Below are 18,482 nucleotides of genomic sequence, written 5' to 3' on the forward strand. Positions count from 1 at the left end.
TTAAGCTTGTGTTCCATTCTGGTCAAACAGGGTCACGGTGCTAATATAATATTGTACGTGCTTTTTGGCTCACTGCAGGGAAGGGAAGGGAACACAGACACTACACACCGCTACAGGTGTGTAACTCTGAAAGTGTAGAAAAGGAACCAAATGCATTATTATCATTATTATTATCATTAGGTGTGAATTACTGTAAGTGAGGGGCTCCTCTATATATGTGTACTTGTTTAAAGTGCTCTAAACAAACATAACAAAAGTCCATAGGCTTGTCTGCAACACGAGGAGGGTCTCGCGCACCTCAAAAATCCACGGAAGGTACTGACATCAGGCTGGATCCCCAGGCTATTCAGTATTTAAGTCCGACGTCATTTTGTAGTGCTACGTTACGTCCGGGTCCAAGTGGCACCAGCTCCCGTCCGCATCTCATTGTAAATTGAATATCTAAACACGTGAATCTTTTTACAGTGACGTTATTTTTCAGAAAGGAAGCCAATGAGGGTTAAAATGGGTCTTAATGCTTCCAACTCGAGTGGAATTATTAATGTTTTGTACAAGTGTCCATGACAACAAAAATATATGATGTGGAGACAATAAAGACTATTATTATCATTATTATTGAAGGTGGCAACTGTCCATTTGATCGGTAAAATATTTCTGGGGTATATTTAGAATGTGTGCAGGCTTGAGTATGTTGAATCTAGTTTGCATTATGAGGATTTATTTGACACAATAAAATAAAATGGCGATAGTATTCCATGTGGGACAGACGGCCTGTCACTGTCAGATTTGGGAGAGCAGCGCAGCTTTGTTGTTGCGAGGAAAGCAGTAAAATTAGACTTTCGTGGTTGTTTTCGTCTCAGATTTAGTCTGACGGAGCGTCACAGTATAACTCCATGGGGACACAAAAGCGACACAAAAGTTGGACCCGGAAGTATCTCAGGAGGGGGCGCTCACGTCACAGCTAAAATACTGAATAACTCAAATGGAGCCTTCATTAGGATCATTGGTAACACCTGTGAAGAAAGTAAGGCGGCGGGCCAAATTTCATTCATGGCTGCATGTGCATGCGGTCCTCTGTCCTCCCAAGGGCCCCAGTGAGGCTTCTCCAACGTTGAAGCGCTATGGGCCCTAGTGGTGAGAGGAGGGACGAGGGCGAGGAGAGAAGGGAGAGGACCCGTGGAGGGATGACGAGGACGAGGCAGCTGGGCTTTAACGTTGAGCGCTCGTTTGCACTTCCGCATTTTTGGACACCAAATTCTGGTGTCCATTATGTAAAAAAGGCGGAAGTTAGACGCTTCAAAACGCCACTGAGCAACTTCCACTGACATGAATAGCGGGGCTATCGCGCCGGTTCAGTCTCTATCCTTCTTTATACTCTATGTGTCCTCATCTCCTCTCCTCTCCTCGCCCTACGCTAAGGTAGCATCGGTCCTAGGCTTACTCATAATGCGAAGAGAAAAGCCTGCATGGTCACAATATAAGGCAGAGAGTGCATTATAGACACGGAAGTGTCGGTCCGGAACATCGGTCAGATGTATTTCCACCGGATACGATATTTCTTTTGACCAATCACACAACACTTTGTCACGGAGAATGACAGCAGATTTGTAAAGCGCTCAACGTCATTTCCTTGAGCGGTATACTTCCGCCAAATTTCAGCACTTTAACTATTCCAAGTTCCTCAACGATTCCCCTTTAACGGTCCGATTCTTTCACTGTTCCCTTTAACAATTCCTATAGGGTTCCCAAATGGACCCGCATAGAAGCCTGTAAACTTTGAGAGGGTAAGAAATTAAACCAAACGGACCCACACAAGGGATCCATTTGGTTTCATTGGTACACACTGGAGTTATGGCCGGTCCTTGAAATTAAGACGTTTTAGAGAAACACCGGTAATACAATAATTGTTTATAGCAGACGTAAAAGTCCACATATATACCCACTTCTGACCAGTGTGGTAAAACCCCGGTTCCAGAAACGGTTCCAAAATGACACGAAAAACCGATTCCCTCGGTTCCTCGACGTTGGATCGATCCGCAATGTCACTCCGGGGGGGTTCCGAATCCCAACAACCCTTAAGCTGAATTCCAATACCCAAAATCTCGGCCACTCGTTCACTCACACTCGGTCACTCCAGCATGGTGGTGTTACCGTGAAATTGGTGACCTGCTGAAATAGGTCACATGACACATCATATAACGTCAGTGTCCATATAAATCAGTGCCGTTTGTTTATTAGCACTTAGCAGTCTAAGCTATAGCGGTATTTAGGCCATGTATCAAAGACCTCCATGTAAGTGTATTTTGAAGATGGTCACATATTTCGTAAGGTCGCCAATTTCACCGTAACACTGCCATGCTGGAGTGAGTGTGAGTGAGCGAGTGGCTGAGACTTTGGGTATTGGAATTTGGCTCTATAAACCTTACGCTCCTCCTCCTCCTCCTCCTCCCTCCTGGTTGACGCTGGCGGCCTCCGACTCTTGCTCCCCGCTGTGAGGGCTCCGCTGGCCGCCGGCCGACACTCTGTCCAGGGAGCGCGGCGACGCTCCCAGTCCGTCCTCCCTCCCTCCCCGCCCCCCCCTCCTCCTCCTCCGCCAGCAGCGGCAGCAGGCCAGCAGGTCGGCGCGGAAGGACGGCGTGTAGAAGCCGTAGATGACGGGGGTCGCAGCACGTGTTCAGGTTGCCGAAGACGAAGAGCGCGTGGTGCACGTACTCGGCGTGACGCGGAGCATTGCGGGCTGGAACCAGTACCAGAGGCCCAGCAGGTAGTAGGGCGTCCAGCACACCACGAAGGAGGCCACGATGACGATGGTCATCTTCAGCGTCTTCAGGCGGGCCTTGGGGATCATGTCGGTGCCCGTCCGCCGCAGACACGACTCGCCTGCTTGTGGGAGTTACAGTGTGAGAGGAGAGGAGAGGAGAGGAGAGGAGAGGAGAGGAGAGGAGAGGAGAGGAGAGGAGAGGAGAGGAGAGGAGAGGAGAGGAGAGGAGAGGAGAGGAGAGGAGAGGAGAGGAGAGGACTCAAGATAAGGGGAGGGGAGGGAAGGGAAGGGAAGGGAAGGGAAGGGAAGGGAAGGGAAGGGAAGGGAAGGGAAGGGAAGGGAAGGGAAGGGAAGGGAAGGGAAGGGAAGGGAAAGTCTGACATTAGTTTGAAATTCGGTTGGGGAACAAGCAGATTCCATGAAGGTCACGGCAAAATATAGTCTCACTTTTGAATAGTGGGGCTCTGATTAGTCACCCACAACTCTGAAACAAACAAAAACTGATGAGTGACAGACAAAATCTGCCCCCTGCAAGGAAGATTCCTATGTGGCAAGATTTGTCTGCATTGTTTCCAGGCTATAGAGAAGTCCATCCATCCATCCATCCATCCATCCATCCATATACCTTTGTTCCTGTTGTGCTGTCGGTTGATCTCGATGAGTATGCGGGTGTAGCAGCAGCTCATGACCATCAGCGGGACCACGTAGAGGGTGAAGAAGTGGAACATGTTGTAGGTGGTCTCCTGCCAGCGCTGGGGGAAGCTGCCGTGCGTCACGCACTGCGTGAAGTCCACGTGCGCCGCCTTCTTCGCCCAGAAGATGTACAACTGTGTAGACAACGCATGATGCAAGAAACAAAGGGACAGAAGTGGTGTTATATAGATGTGTTTTTTTAGGGCATGGCACTGTGGGAGCTCAGCCATCTAGAAGAGTGTGCGTGCGTGTGTGTGTGTGTGTGTGTGTGTGTGTGTGTGTGTGTGTGTGTGTGTGTGTGTGTGAGTGCGTGTGTGCGAGCCTGGGGCTATATTCTTGCAAACCACTAGACAGATCAGCGCCAAATTGCGTGTGCGTACTTGAGGTATAACTGAAGTACCTCCCTGAGTCTTTTTCACACTATTGTGAGTCTGTTTTGAAGTCCTTTGAAGCCTGTAAGGTAAGCCATGTCACGACTGGACTGAAAGGAGAGAGATGAGAGAGCCAGTGTCACATACACATTCATATTGAAACGAAAGTTATACTTGGAACATGTGAAGTTCCACTATATTCTATTGTGACTTATTGCGACAGTAGGTCGAATTTACTATGAAACCCTGCATCTCCCGACCACCAGTTAGTTAGTCACCCGGGCTCACCCCACGCCTCCATATATGGTCACGCCTCATGACACGTCACGCCACCATAAATGGCCGTCTCCGTATATGAAGATCACGACACTGACCTAATCGAAAACCCTGGATAACCATACATGGAGAAGACTGGATCATCACCTATATCTGCATATATGGAGCTGGCTACAGTAGTGAATGCAGGAATTACAAGTTGGCCATGCAGGCAAAAAGCACATCTTCAATAAGTATGTACTTTGCTCAGCCAATCAAATCATCACTATATGGGGTGATCATCAAACCCGGAAAGCTGGGTAAAAAAAAAATCACACCCGTGTGAAGTGAGGAGCGCTAATATATTAAAGTCAAACTCAAACGTCAATGCTTCACGGTAGTGATGGTTGATTAATCGGCAAACATCGGTATCGGCCGATTTTAGTTGTTTATAGATTAATCGGTTCGATTAATCAATCAGACCGATTAATTAATCAGACCGATTAATCGGTCTGTCTTTACAGATAAACAAGCCCAAAGTAACATCTTGAACAGATCTACAAGCTCAATATTAAATATAAAGGTATTTAAGTTAAATCTGACATGCCTATAAGCCTGCAGTGCAGATACCCTGTTACGTGTATTTTTCAGAATGGACAAAATTATTAAAGTTCTTCAAGATCACATCGACATCGGTAATATCGGTTATCGGCCATAACGGCAATTAATTATATCGGATATCGACATCGGCCAAAGTGTCTCATGCCTACTTCACGGGGTGAGTAACAGAGTTGGACAACGTGGAGTCATACATCATAGATACGTCATAGGGTTGTCTGTCGATATATCCCCATATATGGCAAATTGATTGCCCATGCAACCCAGGTCCAGGAAAGACTGTAGACATACCCCATGCAACACAGCATGCTGTTCAGTCTGGTCACTGTGTAAGAGGCATAGTTGACCGACGAGGGCGGTCGTACGTTGTGCCCATAGAAACAGATAACATAGCACGTTAGCACAATGGCAGGTCTCGGAGCGACCTCGAATGCAGCTCCAGAACTCCAGGAAGTGAACGGAGTGGATATGGAGGCTCAAGGCCACCGTCGAGTCGACGATGACGTCCGCCCGGTTCCGTACGTCTTTCACGGAGACGGAGAGGAGTGGGCGGACGTGGTGGTGGAGCCATTTCCTCAAGACGAGGGACCCAATCCTGCCGCGAAGATCGAATACTCTGACGGGTTCACGGACGCACGGGACTATTTCGAGGTCGCGGCTCCGGATCTCGAAGAGGCGTACGGAGCGGACGCGGAGCTTCGAGGCCACCATGGCGTCGACGACGACATCCGTCCGGATCCGTACGTGTTTTACCGGGACAGGAAGGAGTGGGCGGACCTGGAGCCCGTGGCTCTGGACGACGGACCGAACCCCGTCGTACGGATCGCCCACTCCGCCCGCTTCGTGGACGTGCACGACTACCTGCGCGCGTCGCTGAGGAACGCTGAGCGGAGCGAGCGGGCGCTCGCGCTGACGGCGGACGCCGTCGACCTGAACCCCGCCGACTACACGGCGTGGCAGTACAGGCGCGTCCTGCTGCGGGCGCTGCGGAAGGACCCGAGGGAGGAGCTGAGGTTCGCCACGGCCGCCGTCGAGGGGCAGCCCAAGAACTACCAGGTGTGGCACCACCGGCGGACCGTGGTGGAGTGGCTGGGCGACCCGTCGGAGGAGCTGGCCTTCACCGCCGGGGTCCTGAGCCGGGACGCCAAGAACTACCACGCCTGGCAGCACCGGCAGTGGGCCATACGGCGCTACGGGCTCTGGGACGGCGAGCTGGCGTTCGCGGAGAGACTCCTGGGGGAAGACATGAGGAACAACTCGGCGTGGAACCAGAGGCACTTCGCCGTGTCTCACGCGCCGGGATCGGGCTACTCCGATCCCGCCGTGGCGGACCGCGAGGTGCGGTATTGTCTGAGTCGGATCGAGGAGGCTCCGCACAACGAGAGCCCGTGGAACTACCTGAGGGGGATCCTGAAGGACGGCGGGGGCCCGACGACGACGTCTCGCCCGCCGGGCCTGTTGGAGCAGGTCCTGCGGCTGAAGGAGACGCACCGGTCGCCCCACCTGTTGGCCTTTCTCGTCGACAGTTACGAGGACGTCCTGAGGCGGAGCAACCGGAAGGAAACGCTATGCGAGGCCCTGGCGCTGTGCGAAGTCCTGGCCGAGGAGGAGGACACCGTCCGGAGGGAGTACTGGCTGTACGTCAGCCGTTCCTTGGAAAGTAAATATGGACGCAGCAGCAGCGCTGCAGCTTCTGCAGACCCAGCAGCATCTGGGCAAGAGCAACACTAGCGGTGTTTTGTACGGAAAGTAATAGGTTGCTGCGCCTTCGGGAAGGAGATATGGTTTACAATAAGGTCAGACTGAAGAGGTCCTTTGTCTATCTGTCGACGTTGAGACTGAGCTGCGGACAATAGACATTGTCCACAAATGTTTTTCTGTTTGTAATTTTCTTTTCTGTTCTCTTGTGTTATGTCAAATGTGTGTGTGTATGTGACAAATGTCAGTGCGAGCTGACAATAAAGTATTATATCATCATATTACTGCTGTTATTGTTGGTAATCGTGCTTGTACTTTATTAGCACCTCCCAGACTATATTGTTTTGCATTTCCATTGTTTTTTTCCCAGCGTGGATCAGGGGCATCTTATACAAGGATCGTTTGGTACAGCTTGCTAAACCTTCGACCGTCTCTTGTTCTCTTGTGTTATGTCAAATGTGTGTGTGTATGTGACAAATGTCAGTGCGAGCTGACAATAAAGTATTATATCGTCATATTACTGCTGTTATTGTTGGTAATCGTGCTTGTACTTTATTAGCACCTCCCAGACTATATTGTTTTGCATTTCCATTGTTTTTTTCCCAGCGTGGATCAGGGGCATCTTATACAAGGATCGTTTGGTACAGCTTGCTAAACCTTCCCAGCAAGCACGGTCAGGACCTGGACGAATTAGTGACGTCTCTATCCTCACTTTTCCTGGGCTGTGTGTGCTCCAGTTCCTGTCGATTTGATCCAATGAAAGCCAATGAAACTGGTCAGATGACCAATGATATCCAATGAAATCACACCCAGGAAAAGTGTGGATAGGGGGAGAAATCAAGTCAAACCAAGACTAGTCACATCTGGCCTAGAACATCACCCGATTTCAACCTACATAAATTCTGCCCACTAAGACAGATGTCCCTGGATGAATCAGAGTCCGATCGAGGCCAGATCAATTTATCAAGTCATAAAAATAAAAGAAGAAAAAAAAATACTTATCAAGTCATATCATAATTAGTCAGATCTGGCCCAGAATAATATGATTTCAACTGTTGAAGACGTCCTGGAAATGACATAAAGATCATCACCATATGGGCTGTGCCGCAGCCTACAGTCCATAATGCCACTGGAGGACGTCATCATGACGTCGTTTGCCTTGCTGGGTTACAAACCACTGGGATCTCAGTCTCCATGTGGACAATCTCTGACGCCAGTCATCTGTGACATAATCTTTATCTATCATATTTCAGCAAAGTTTCAGCTCGTTTCAATCATGTTCTTACAGACCATATACGTGGGTATAACGTGTGGCACACTAGGACACGCATGCGTGGCCCATCACCTTCACCTAACCCGTTTAGACTTGAGGACGATTCTATTTGTCTTCTAAATCATGACAGTTTGTCAGAAGAACCTAATGTTTCTGTGTCAGTGGTTTTCAAAAGTTTTTCGCATCAAGGACCCCAAAAACCTTACTGTATGTAATTGGCCGCCGACCCCCCCCCCCCCCCCCCATCTGAAAATATGTTGTCCCACAGGTTAACATCAGAATACTGATATCTGATATCAATACAGGAATCCACCCAATATGCTCCCCAATAATAATTGATTTCAGCTGTTGACAATTCCAAACATGCAAACATGATGGCACTTGAATTACAGCAACCGCAAGGTTCCCAGTTCGATCCCCGGAGCAGCTTGCCCAGTTAGTGTCAAAGTGTCCTTGAGCAAGACTCTGAACCCCTATTAAATTGACCTATAGATAAGCCCCTCCTCAAACTGCTATGGTCCAATCACAGCTAAGCATAACATGGGTTAGACAAACCTCTCCACCAATAGTTTTCCTATAATAAATATATATATATTCTTTTCCCCAGTGCATATGGCAGGCCTTGTTGACGGATTTGGAAGAGATTTTGAAGGTCTGGTTCCAAGAATGAACCAGTATTTAATGTGTATAATCCTATTTGTTACTCTGTTTGTATTTCTCAATGTACTTCTACATTTGTAAAAAAAAAAATGTTTTTAAAATGAATAAACAGAATGTTAAAAGAAATAAATAATGTGTAAAATCCATGATATTTACATTGGAATGAATGAGCCTGGCTGGAAAGTGTCCAAGTGGGAGTGTCTACGTGGGAGAGGTCTTTGCTAAAGGTGAATTGCTCCCGATATGCCGATATGCATGGTTTCCCTCCGGCATCGGGTTATGAATGTGTACCGTATGTAAAGCGCTATATAAACACCCAAACACACAAAGCTGGGTATAGGAGGAACACCCCTCAAACACTAAATACAGGGAGGTGAGACAAGGCAGGTAACAGCAAACAAGGCAGACAAGAAAGCACAGAACACTACTACAAAATAAGATTAGAAAACAACAAACTACCAGAATACAATTAAGACTGAAACAGAATGAGAATACAAGTAAAAGTCCAAAAACGAATAACCACATACAATGTCCAAGGGCAAGACTAAGAGGAGCAGACTGTGACACAAAAGTAGCAAAAATAGCCGATCTACAAGCTCAAAACGCATGGCACTGGGAAGCTTGTAGTAGTGTAAACCTATAGTCACCTGTAGTTAGTCATAATTGTCTATTATAATATATGCCCCAGTTTGTTCAGTTCCTTGTCAGTTCGTCTTAGTTTATGATGTGGTCAGTTCTATAGTTTGTCTTCTACGTATATTTTAAGTGCCTTAATTATTGTTTTCCCAGTGTGGGTTTAGAGAATAAAACCGCTTGGACATTCACTTCTCTGCCGGACGGTGTCTCGTCGTCATTCTGCATAATATATATACGAGTCCTACACCCTGCGTCTGCACCGTGACATTTTGCGAGACAGAATGATGAAGTAGTATGGCATTAATTACGAGGGAAAAAAGGTCAAATACGGAGATAGGAGGCTTCTGCCCGAACACTATATGCATTATTATGCAATGTGGAACAATGTGAGTGTGGAAATATGGGAGTATATCTTTTACGCAGAGCCTCGGTTTTGATTGTTTTACAGCGCCGGCTACTACCGAACGACAACCTATACCTCAAACCCTAACCTAACCATAACCGCAAGCACGGAGCAGCGCATCCCTCACCAACCTTAATCCGGTTCGTTTTAACGGTCCCCTCACCAACCTTAATCCGGTCGTTTTAACGGACCCTGCACCAACCTTAATCCAGATCGTCTTTACGGACCCCACACCAACCTTAATCCAGGTCGTTTTGACGGACCCCTCACCAACCTTAATCCGGCCGTTTTAACGCACCCCTCACCAACCTTAATCCGGCCGTTTTAATGGACCCCTCACCAACCTTAATCCGGTCATTTTAACGGACCCCTCACCAACCTTAATCCGGTCGCCTGTAAAACAAGCGCCCCCTAAGTGACTATCGACTACCAGGCTCTGTGTAAAAGGTCATCCCGTGTAAACATACTGGCCCTATTAGTCTCCATCATCAAAGCATGCCCACTTCTGTTAAAGACGGAGTGTTCCTGACAATCGGGCAATCCAAGTGTCCATTCCATGTAAAAAGAATCACACTTGTGTGAAGTGAGGGGCGCCCGTGTTTGTTGTAAACAAACATTAAAAGTTCATAGACTTGCAGGCTGCCACATGACGTCACGCCAGTGCTCTATACGCAAACATTAAAAGTCCATAGACTTGGCTGCCATTTGACGTAATTCCGAAAGCCAGACATTGTAGTAGGGCTTATAGCGCCCCTCAAAAATACCTAAAGCTTGACTGGTTATCTAAACCTATATAGGCCAAAACCTGCTACAAGTGGTGTCCAAGAAGAACATAAAGTGAGATGTCTAAGTGGTTACAGGCAGGCAGGCAGGCAGGCAGGCAGGCAGGCAGGCAGGCACTCTCTCTCATAGAAGAGGTATTGCAAAAAAGCCTCCACGTGGGACCTAATTTGCTATTCATCAGTATCAATTAATTATCTCCACGAGGCCAAAGGAAAGGGTGAAATTCACGTTTTCGGCATGTGTCTGCATACATGTGCGTGTCTGCATGCATGTGTGTGGGCGTGTCTGCCTAATCAGATGTCCCAGCAAAGCCTGGTGGTGGATCTGGACAGTTATTGTTCTGATTGTGTTTCGTTGTTATGAAGAGCCTTGGGGAATGTTCCCGCTAGCCCTGAGTCACAGCGGTATAGTAGCAGGGTGCAGGCCGGGCATATGCATAATGGAAACATCATATCATATCTTATAGGATATAATATCTATAACGTATTGATTGATTCTTTTTCAGACATAGTATCACGATCCACAATATTATCACGATTATTTTTCATGTTGGTTTTTATGGTTATTCCTCAAGTGACGTAACAGTACAACCACCTACAATTAAAGGGATAGTTCAGATTTTTTAATTTAAGTTGTATGAAATACATTAATATAGTGGTTGCAACTGTATTAATTGATTGCCCGAGTCCCGTGGTGGGAGTTACTTGAAATATCAAGTAGTTCCGGTCATTTTGTGGGGGGCACTGGGGCCACGCAGTGAAAGTAAATTAATCCACAAAACGAACGTGATTTGTATTGTTGACCTATTTCTAAAATATTAGCGTGACTTTCGTTCAACTTTGACCCCTCTATCACATGGAACTACTTTTTGGGCGTAGTGATATGGACACAAAAAACATAGTTCCGTGTGATAGAGGGGTAAAAAAAAATAACAAAAGTTGCACTAATATTTTAGAAATAGGTCAACAATACAAATAACGTTAGTTTTGTGGATTCATTTACCTTTACTGCATGGCCCCCAGTGCCCCACACAAAATGACCGGAACTACTTGATATTTCACCAAAACCAGAGCAGAACTCCCACCACGGGACTCTGGCAATCAATGAATACAGTTGCAACTACTATATTAATGGCAGAATACAGTTGCAACTACTATATTAATGGCAAGTATTTCATACAGCTTAAGTTCAAAACATCTGAACTATCCCTTTAAGGTCACAACAACTAAAAGAAAAAGGAGTAACAGACCATTTTAGACCAAAATACGTATTATTTTTGGAAAGTTAAACCTGTGTGAAGTGAGGGGCGCTCTTATGGTCATACACCACCTCATTCCGGCCAATCACAATTTGTTTGTCTTCAATGTTTGCGTTTACACGAAACACTAAAAACTGGCCATTCATTGTCAATGGCATTTAATGTTTGTGTTAATTGGGACAATGTTTGTGTTCACGCACACCCTCAAAGCTGGACATAAGATTTTTTTTTTAAATGAATGAATTTGATCTAAAGGTGGCACAAAGTCACGTGCTGTGAGCTTGCATAATTAAGATATTTTTTGAGTGGTGCAACCACTCCAAGGAACAGCAACACACCTACGTGTGTGCCTATATGTATGTGTTGGTTCATGAGCACCAGTATGACTATGACTACCTTACCAGTAGGGGCGCTGTTGTATTAGTGTATTAGTGCTGCACTGTTGCCTGCTAATGAGAGAGAGAGAGAGAGAGAGAGAGAGAGAGAGAGAGAGAGAGAGAGAGAGAGGAGAGGAGGGGGGAGAGGGGAGTTGCACCACTCGGTTCACACGGGTGTGATTTTTTTAATCTACAATGACACACGGTTTCCTGGTTTTAATATAATGGCTTTACAGAGTGGTAGAGGTGACTCCTGGACACCCTGTGGGCATTATAAATACGTCTATAATCTCTCATTCCATTCCTGACGTAAGTAACAAGCACATTCCTACAGGGATTTCTGCATGGCAGCATTCTGAAGTCATTTCCCCCCAATAGGCTATAGTTGTTGAGGCCAAACTGAAGAATACAATCATTGACTGGAATGGTTGTTGTTGTTTCCCCCGGTACAATGACCTTTACCTGCAGTGGTGGAAGGTGACTGTGAGTAAAAGTACTGTGCTTAACCCATTTAGACCTGAGAACGATTCTACAAAATGTCTTCTAAATTCTGACAGTTTTCTGAAAAACCCTATGCTTTGCCTATGTCAGTGGTTCTCAAACATTTTCATGTCAAGGAGGACCCCCAAGATTATATGTAATTGGCCACCGACCCCCATCTATGTTGTTCCAGGGACCCCCCAGAGTTAAAAACGTTGGCTCTGAAAGAATATTCAAAGATTTGCACTACATTTTCACGATTTTTCAAAAATAGCAGACCTACAAGCTCGTAGCGCGGCACTCGGTGCCGCGCTATGAGCTTGTAGATCTTAAAACACCAAAAGGGGTTCCCGTTCAGATTCAGAATGGATTAAGTGCAATGTTCTGGTACTTTCATACTTTACTGGAGTACTTTTACTCAGTACTTTACTCCACTACACCTCAGATCCAAATATTGTACTTTTACTCCACTACATTTATTTGACAGCTTTAGTTGTCCTATATTATAATATTATGATAATGATATATGATATGATATGATATGATATGATATGATATGATATGATATGATATGATATGATATGATATGATATGATATGATATGATATAGTTCTTTATTGTCAGTTCACACTGAAATGTTTCTTGCGACCCAGCAGCACCCAAGTATGCAGAACATACATATAAACACATTTGACATGACATCAGCTTGTGACTGCAACTTGTTCCTGTTCGCAGATGACTCAGCACTGCTGGTCTCGGACAGGAACAAACTGCAGGTTAAAAAGACCCTCAGCTCTGAACTCTAGAATCTGCACCTGGCTCGCTGATAACAAACTATCCTTACACCTGGGAAAAACTGAATCCATTCTCTTCGGATCAAATAGTAATCTCAGCAAGGCAGATGCCTTCTTGGTTAGAGTGGGTGACAATATTATCACACGAAAAGATGAAATTACCTACCTAGGTTCCATCCTGGAGGCCAATCTTTCCGGTGATAAAATGGCCACCAACGTAATCAAAAAAGTCAATCAAAGAACAAGTTTCCTTTACAGGATCTCCTCACTGGTCAACAAAAACACATTGAAGACCTTAACAGGAGCCCTCGTACAAGGTTTCTTTGACTATGCATCCACCTCTTGGTACCACAGCACCTCAAAGGCCCTTAAAACAAGGCTCCAGACCTCCCAAAACAAACTGGTCAGGCTCCTACTTGGCCTCACCCCCCGAACCCACCTCAGACCTCACCCCTGCCCACTTTGACAGGCTGGGATGGCTTAGGGTCGACGACAGAGTACAGCATCTTGCAATGGGTCTGGTCCACAAGATTCGATACACCACCAAGATACCCATGTACCTGTCTAAATACTTCCTTAATGTAAACGAAGTCCACACCCACAACACCAGAGGGAGTACAACAAACCATGTACAACCCAGATTCGGCACAAACAAGGGACTAAATTATTTTCGCTCCTATGCCACCAAAATGTGGAACGCCCTACCAACAGTCATTAAGACATGTGAATCCCTTGACTCCTTCAAAACCGCTCTCAAAGGGCACCTACGGATGGCTGCAATTCGAAACTGGCCTCTGTAAAATCTGAATCCCCCCCCCCCCCCCCCCCCCTTTCCCCTCACTGTATATGTATCCTTTCCCTTTTTGCTTCCTATATGATTAATTCATGTTCTGTTCTTTAACTATAGAAGTGTCTATTTGTATGTCTCTAAATGTTTTGATGAATTGAACAATGTGGACCCTGTTGTAAACAAGTGTAATGCTTAATTGGGTCGTCCACTCACAGTTAACAGTCTTTATATTGAGTTTGTGCTTAAAATGTACTGTAAATTCTACAAACTGTTAATAAATATTTCAATCAATCAATCAATGACATAACACAAAGAACAAGACAATTTACATACATAAAGACATGAAGACATGAAGAGCAATGTCCACCGCCTAGATTACCCCGTGCATGGCTACTACAACTCCTGATTAAGCCTCAAGGTCGACTGGTGGACAAAGGACCTCTTTAGTCTGACCTTATTGTATGCTGGTACACCGTTATCTCCTTCCTGAAGGTAGCAACCTATTTTCTCCATACACTATATAGTTACTTTGTAGATTTGTATTATTAATATTATTACAAAACATACATTAACCACTTAGTTCAGCCCTATACGTGTATATATTTCATCCATTTGAAAGTTGACGATCTAGTGGAGCTTATAGGTTCAATAAAGTTTTCATCCTTTTAACATCAAGTGTGCCCGGATCTCCGCTTTGTTCTATATCGATGTGTTATCCCGATTGATCCCAGGAGCACTTTTTTACTATTTTTACAATTTTTATACCTGCACACCTCCTGAGCACCGTGGTTGCTTCCTTGCCTCTGCCTAGTGGAGCTTATTATTGATACTTTGTTTATACTTGAGTAAAATGTTTTAGTATATGTTTTTCACCGATGATTTCCCTCCGGTACGGTATATACAGTGTGATGACCTTTACACATATACTGTACTCAACCTTGACTGCACGGGAGCAATGGGGACTCTATTTATTATTTAACCTGCCCCCCGATCAGTTTGCCGTGCAGCTTTTTTCCTGTTTTCTTTTAAAAAAAATGCAGTTCTTTATACCATTTCTGTTCTTTCTTGTCATCGTCCCACCCTTGTCGTCCCCTCATGGATACACTAACATAAACACAGTTCGACCAACACGCACGCATATATACATGACATCCATCACGCTGAGGTAGAATTACTTTCCAATTTCTCTCGGTAATCCAATCCAGAGACTATAGCTGTCCTCGGAGACTGTGTCTCTCCTCCGCTCGTATACCGTCACTCCATCTCTTCATCGACCCTCCTTCAACCCCCCCCCCCCCTCCTCCCCTCTACACTATAATTATGTCCCTCTCTGTTACGTTCTCCAATGGTGAAGAAAACATGCACTCGCATTTTCTTTACGTAACACTTAAAGCGCACTATGTGCGCTGGCAGGCGCAGCACAAACGGGACGAACCGAAGTCTGAACGCAGCTTAAAGGGCCACTTCACCCCTTTTGCAACCTTAGTTGCTTATTTTAATGCTGTTTGGGACACAAGAAGAACACACTTTATTGGGGTTTTTATGTGTGTAATATGTTTTTTGTTTTTGTTTTTTTTTAGTCCAAAGTACAGCAATGTACCTATGTGCCTATGTGGCCATGTACCTATGTGCCTATGTGGCCATGAGCACCAGTATGTGACTATGACTACCAGTAGGGGCGCTGTTGTGCAGAAACAGAGAGAGAGAGAGATAGTATTAGTGCTGCACTGTTGCCTGCTAATGAGAGAGAGAGAGAGAGAGAGAGAGAGAGAGAGGAGAGGAGGGGGGGGAGAGGGGAGTTGCACCACTCAGTTCACACGGGTGTGATTCTTATATTTAACATGGTCTCACTTGCTTCCTGGACTACAAAGTCACACCTCCACATGCAGCCTCCCCCTTCTCCACAATGAGGGGGAGTGCACTGAAGCATTATGGGCATTGTAGGAATTCAGCAATCCAGTCAAACACACAGACTTCATTAATTTTCCGGTCATAGGGTGCAAATTTCAATTTGTTCTACTGTTATCTACTGCAAATACTATTAACATTGAGTGACTGCAATTTCTTCCAGCGGTGAAACGTCCCTTTAAACCCATATGCAACCCAGATTCGGCACAAACAAGGGACTAAATTAATTTCGCTCCTATATGTCACCAAAATGTGGAACGGTCTACCAGCAGTCATTAAGAAATGCGAATCCCGGTCTACCAGCAGTCATTAAGAAATGCGAATCCCTTGACTCCTTCAAAACCGCTCTCAAAGGGCACCTACGGACAGCTGCAATTCGAAACTGTACGCCGTAAAATCTGAATCCCCCCACCCACCCCTTTCCCCCCCTCACTGTATATAATTTTTCCCCCCTTTTTACCTCCACTGTGATTGCATGCTTACTGCTTAGGCTACATAGAAGTGTATTTGTACGTCTCTAAAGGTTTTGATGAAATTAAAATGGTGGGCCCTATTGTAAACAAGTAGAAATGCTTATGTGCGGTTGTCCACTGTTGTATTGAGTTGTGCTTGAAATGTACTGTAATTCTGCAAACTGTTAATACATTTTTTTCAATCAATCAATCAATAAGACATCTAAAGACGTCTGGAGACGTGTTGGTCACAAATAGTGATTTAAGTAAATGTACTTTCCACCACTTCCCAGGGGTAGCTGAATGACGTCAGGTCTTTCCGTATACTCTCTGCCTCCAGAGTATGAATTGCATTAGAAGAGGATCAGAGTTTCTGCTTGTAGATGTGATGTTTCTGATTGAGGATACATTGTACGGTATATGTCCTGATGAAATATTAATGTGCATTATGCAAATGAAACAAAATACTATAGATCCTTTCATCACGCCACTCAAGGTCGTGTGTGTGTGTGTGTGTGTGTGTGTGTGTGTGTGTGTGTGTGTGTGTGTGTGTGTGTGTGTGTGTGTGTGTGTGTGTGTGTGTGTGTGTGTGTGTGTGTGTGTGTGTGTGTGTGCGTGCAAACAGCTCTGTACTTTATCTTTAGTGAAACAGTTCATTAGATAGATATTAGATCATATAGTCTTTTATTTTGACTTTAAAACTTCCATAATTTGTAATTTTTCATGCCATTTTATATTTAATATTGGCAAAAAAAAGGACTTTGTGCTGTGGACTGTATACTGTATATGAAACTTCACAAATATGTACAGCACAAGGTTAAAGGAATAATCCATAACTTTAATTATGTTATTTTCCCCGTCGGAGAGGGAGTAGCCTAAGCTAACGTGTTAGGTTTCTGGTCTAGAGGGGTTGCGGCTGAGATTTGCGCACGCCCTGGCACTGCACAAAAAGCATGGAATACGGATGTGTATATTACAAGAAAACTCCCGTTAAACTTTCCAACAACAAACTCCGGTAAACTCCCGAATTGTACCATCACACCTGTATATTACCGTATATTACTGTATATGCCTGCTAAACTTGACGTTTACGGGCAAATCTAGTGCCTAATTGCCCGTCAACTCCTCTTGTCACGCAGTTCAGCTGATTGGATCAGCTGATTGCACCTTTAATGCTGATTGCTGATTGCATCATGCTGACAGCTGATTGCACCTTTAATGAGTCACTCCTGGCGAGTGTGAGTGACTTCCTAGCTTCCTAGGCTTCGAGTGGAAACCCAATGGAAAGCTGGACAGTCGCTCTCCTGGCTTTGGTGTGTGGTCGGACTGGCCAGACCTAAATGACATGTGCTGCTTGGCTGACGTTACCCTGGAGAGGGTAGGGTCTAACTCTGAGGCGGTGGCTGCCTCAGAGAATGTTATATCTGACCCCAGTATCTCTGTCAGAGCGACTATGACCGTGTGTGGAACGGAGCATCAACTTCCACTGACTAATGCCCGAGGTCGCCTCCTATGGGCACAACAACAAAGACAGCGACAACAATGGACTGAGTTGAGATTACAAGGAAAGACTGCATGTCTTCCTGCTGCGGACCATTTTGTCTCTCACTAAAAAAAAATGCCATTGATGAGTGCATTGTTGTTTTTACTTTGAAAGCGAGATTACAGGTTCTACCTTCTAAACGTAATCTCTCCATTTGGTTTCCAGGCGATCATGCTCCTCAGTCCTCACTGTATCCATCATGCATGAACAAATAGCTGAAACCATGTACCACATCTTAAATGGTTGCCATGTTTACAGGGGCCTCTACATAAGTAGGCATGACAGGTCCTTCATCATGCTTTATAAGCACTCTACTGTGAAGCAGAGGATGTTTAACCTATATGTAATGATGATTCTGTGTTCTCTAACATTTCAGCGAACACCCCTGATGTCATTGTTGTAAATGAAAACCATAGAGAGGTGTTCATTCTTGAGGTCGGCTGTACCTTTGACTATAGCCTGGAAGAAGCCTTTCTAACCAAAGTGCTGAAGTATCAGCAGCTAGTGCAGACCATCTCACAGCTAGGCTACAGATGTAAACGTTTAGTTTGGCAGCCTAGGGCATGTGCATGAGTTGGTTGTGAGGGGCTTACAAATGGCCGGCCTTTCCAAAAGGAGAGCCAAGCAGTTACAATTTACAATTTACAATTGCATTTAGCAGACGCTCTTAATCCAGAGCGATTTACAATAAGCAAGAACAAAAAGCATGGGAATACATCACATAAAAGC

At 45.4% G+C, this 18,482-nt stretch overlaps 1 protein-coding gene and 1 pseudogene across 2 annotated transcripts in view; one reads left to right on the top strand and one right to left on the bottom strand.

Annotated features, from left to right (window-relative positions):
• Positions 1 to 2,422: 2,422 nt before the first annotated feature.
• Positions 2,423 to 18,482, bottom strand: part of LOC310856567 (gonadotropin-releasing hormone II receptor-like) — a 20,671-nt pseudogene continuing 4,611 nt past the window's right edge. Inside the window, exons 5-6 of the transcript in view lie at positions 3,387 to 3,588; positions 2,423 to 2,880 (exon numbers count right to left, since the gene is read on the bottom strand). The product of the transcript in view is annotated as a gonadotropin-releasing hormone II receptor-like (transcript). The remainder of the gene's footprint in view (positions 2,881 to 3,386; positions 3,589 to 18,482) is intronic.
• LOC310855980 (protein farnesyltransferase/geranylgeranyltransferase type-1 subunit alpha-like) lies at positions 5,104 to 6,429 on the top strand (the record flags this gene model as incomplete). Its single annotated transcript, XM_083761196.1, has 1 exon — positions 5,104 to 6,429. One exon carries the CDS (start codon positions 5,104 to 5,106, stop codon positions 6,427 to 6,429), a length of 1,326 nt encoding a protein of 441 aa, XP_083617322.1.

This window comes from Protomyctophum parallelum (genome assembly GCF_964188405.1).
Source record: "Protomyctophum parallelum genome assembly, chromosome: 3".
In the NCBI taxonomy this organism is placed as follows: Eukaryota; Metazoa; Chordata; class Actinopteri; order Myctophiformes; family Myctophidae; genus Protomyctophum; species Protomyctophum parallelum.